A 3,350-nucleotide genomic window follows, 5' to 3' on the forward strand; every position below is an offset into this window, starting at 1 on the left:
TAATAGAACTCATGTATTTTGAATTTTTGATCATTTCTAGCTTTTCCTCTAAAAAGAAGAAGATATTTCTAGCTTAAATTAGCAAGTTCCAGAACAATATACAACATCACATTAATACAATAAACGATTTTACTTTGATTTGTCACATTAGAAATCTATGCTTATTGTGACCTGAATATTGTGACTTCAATAATTCATACTTTTTGTTTTAAAGTTTCTCTATATGTTAAATAGAAAGTGAATTACTTTTATACTCTCTTAATCCATTTTAAAGTTTATATATACATAAGTCATCGATCAAGATAATGTGCCCCGGATAATTACATTTTATGTGACTTTTGAAGTTAAAAATTCTACGTCAATGAAGTAAGATATAAATTTTTATTTTATGTAGTTTGATATTACTTCGAAAGTTGAGATTCATTGTTGTTAAAGTTTTACGACAAAAAGAATTGCTTTATTGAAAAATAATGCAATATTTAGTTTTTCAATTACTATATTTTGATGGGATCTAGCAACAACAACTTCTTTTGCCTTTTTCAGAGATGGAGATTCATGCGGCAATTTTTGGGATTGGGAATGCACAGTCTCCTGGATTAGATGGTTCTACCGCGGAATTTTTTAAAACTTACTGGGATCTTCTTGGGATACATGTGTTCCAAGCTGTTAATCGTTTCCTTACATCGGGTTTTATCCTACGCGAATGGAACCAATCTCTTTTGGGTTTATTGCCAAAAGGTCCAAACCCTGAGGATGTTACTCAATTTCGGCCGATTAGCCTATGCAATACAATTTACAAATGCGCTTCCAAATGTTTGGTTAACCGGCTGCGGCCGTTGCTCCAAGATCTTATCAGTGAATACCAAAGTGCTTTCATACCGGGTCGTCATATGGAGGACAACATCTTGGTCAGTCATGAACTAACCCATGTTATCAATAAACACATGCGTGGCAACGTCCATCTTGCTGCCCTAAAACTTGACATGAATAAGGCATATGATCGTGTTAACTGGGTGTTTCTCTTAAAAGTTCTCAAGGCCTATGGATTTCCTGGCCATTGGTTACGATTAATTCATCAATGTATTTCCACCGTCACATATCACATTCTCGTGAATGGGCAAGTGTCTAAGGCTTTCACTCCCCAATGTGGTCTACGGCAGGGTGATCCCATTTCCCCTTATCTGTTTTTTGTTCTGTATGGATATCTTGTCTCGCATGTTAACACTTGCTACAGATATTCGACTCTTCGACGGGTTTCGCGCACACAGGTACGCCCCTTTTATCTCCCATCTTTTTTTTTTGCTGATGATGCTGTTCTTTTCTTCAAAGCCTCAGTTACCTCCTGTACGGAGATTTCCAATCTCCTAGCACGTTTTCTGCCATATTTCGGGGCAAATGATAAGTCTACGCAAATCCTACGTCAAATTTAGTCCCAATGTTCCAAACCTCACAGTGGATAGCTATAAAGATATCCTCCAGTTGGAGGGCCAACATTCCCTTGGAACCCCAGTGGACATTCAGGGGAAAAAGACTCACATTTCAACTATTTACTTGATAAGATTTCACAGCGGATTACCACCTGGAACCGCTCACCCATATCTCAAGCTGGAAAGTTGATACTTATCAATTCTGTTCTTATTGCTTCAATCGCTCACATTCTCTCGGTCTTTCTGCTGCTGACAACCATTGCCAACAAGGTGGAAGCCATGGTTGCTAGATTATTCTGGACTAATCACTCTGGTAAAGGAATTGCATGGAGACGAAAGGAAATTTTGCATATGCCCAAAGGTGCTGGTGATCTCGGGTTACGTAGTGTTTCGTTTCATAATCGTTCATTATTGATAAAGAAGGTTTGGCGTATTCATAGGAATTCCAACCTCCTCATCAGCAAGGTTTTTGCTTCCCATCCCCTACAAAGTGCACCAACACTCTCCACACTCAATTCTTTAAGAGGTCAAAGCTCTTGGGGTGCTTGGGGTCTGTGCCAAGCGGAAAAGATTCTTATCGATAAGTACGCCTGGAAAATTGGGGTCAACTAAACTCTCCTGGCTGGTCAACACAGATGGGTCAATGGAAAGGTTCCGATCTTCCGCAATCAGATCACACTCCGTACGGCGGCTACTGTAACTATCGGGTCTCTCCTGTTACCTCATCAACAAGGATGGAATGTTCCACGACTATATTCTCTTTTCACTCCTGCGACGGCTCGTGCTATCCGGGGTTTAGAGATGCCGCAGATAACTGATCCTTCCGACATTCCTTTTTGGCCTTTCACAAATTCTAGTACATATACAACCAAATCTGGATACTATTTGCTTTCTCGAAAAACTAAAATCTGTAGCATGACACCCCTTCTGGTTTCGAAATTTTTTCGCATTCTATGGGGCCTGCGCATCATGCCTAAATGGAAAATTTTCCTCTGGAAACTATGGCACAACAGTTGCTAATCTTTCGTCTAGGGGTATGTCCGGTTCGGATGACTGTCCATGTTGTGCTACGGAACCTGAGACTTGCCAACATCTCTTCAGAATGTGCCCCCTTGCTACTGTTGCTTGGCGGACTAGCCACTTGGGTATTATCTCCAACTCGGTCACTTATGTGTCCTTCAAAGACTGGCTTATTGCATGAATTTTTTACTTTTACCGAATGGATGGGTATTCAGGGCATCGTCTACCACATTTTGTTGCCACACTATGGGCTATCTGGCAGTGTCGAAATAATTTGGTTTTCAACAATGTCACACCAGATAGTGAAGTTCTACGCTCTCTTATGTCCCAAGTTATGCAGCAACATGTCACCTTTATTGCAAGGCCCTCCACCAGCAAGCGGGATTTCGCAGAAGGTCCGGGTCCACCAGGGTTCCTCATGGCACATTTTGGGTCTTCTTTTTGCGGGGTTCCCCAGCTACATATACAAGTGGATGGGTCGTGGGCAGAGACCTCACCTTTGGCAGGTATTGCCTGGGTGGCCGGCAGCGTCAATCCTAACAACAGGCAAGGGGAGGGTAGTTGCATTCATGCCAGTTCTGCGCTGCTCGCTGAAGCTATGGTCTCAGGGCCTTGGTTTGGGCACATGGCCAAGGCTATACTCAGATCGCAGTCAATACGGATTCTGCGATTGTGGTACAGAGCTTACTTAACCCGATGAGACAACCAATATCAATTACATGGACACTGAACGACATTCGCTCAATCGGCCAGGAATTTCAATGGTGTCGCATCACAAAGGTTAATCGGTCGCAGGTTCATCTGGCACATGATCTAGCTACTCGGGCTAGGCAGGGACAACTTTCGATTGTCCACCTTAATGCTTAGTGGTTTTGTTATTTTATTTGTGTACGTTTTCTCGAT

The 3,350-nt window shown here is 41.9% G+C and overlaps 1 protein-coding gene across 1 annotated transcript; it reads left to right on the plus strand.

Moving 5' to 3' along the window:
* Nucleotides 1–545: 545 nt before the first annotated feature.
* Nucleotides 546–3,147, plus strand: LOC130590524 (uncharacterized). Its single transcript, XM_057393001.1, has 5 exons — nucleotides 546–1,268; nucleotides 1,569–2,011; nucleotides 2,063–2,283; nucleotides 2,441–2,572; nucleotides 2,663–3,147. The coding sequence occupies exons 1-5, from the start codon at nucleotides 546–548 to the stop codon at nucleotides 3,145–3,147; spliced, it is 2,004 nt and encodes a 667-aa protein (XP_057248984.1).
* The last annotated feature ends 203 nt before the right edge of the window (nucleotides 3,148–3,350 follow it).

Source organism: Beta vulgaris, chromosome 2 (genome assembly GCF_026745355.1).
Source record: "Beta vulgaris subsp. vulgaris cultivar EL10 chromosome 2, EL10.2, whole genome shotgun sequence".
NCBI lineage: Eukaryota > Viridiplantae > Streptophyta > Magnoliopsida > Caryophyllales > Amaranthaceae > Beta > Beta vulgaris.

What these genes read in the sequence shown, in the direction of transcription:
- LOC130590524 (XM_057393001.1), top strand. Translation starts at nt 546, where the DNA reads ATGGAGATTCATGCGGCAATTTTTGGGATTGGGAATGCACAGTCTCCT. An exon ending in TTGGCCTTTCACAAATTCTA is followed by an intron (nt 2,284 to 2,440) that starts GTACATATACAA and finishes ATGGCACAACAG; the next exon opens with TTGCTAATCTTTCGTCTAGG. An exon ending in TTGGCGGACTAGCCACTTGG is followed by an intron (nt 2,573 to 2,662) that starts GTATTATCTCCA and finishes ATGGGTATTCAG; the next exon opens with GGCATCGTCTACCACATTTT.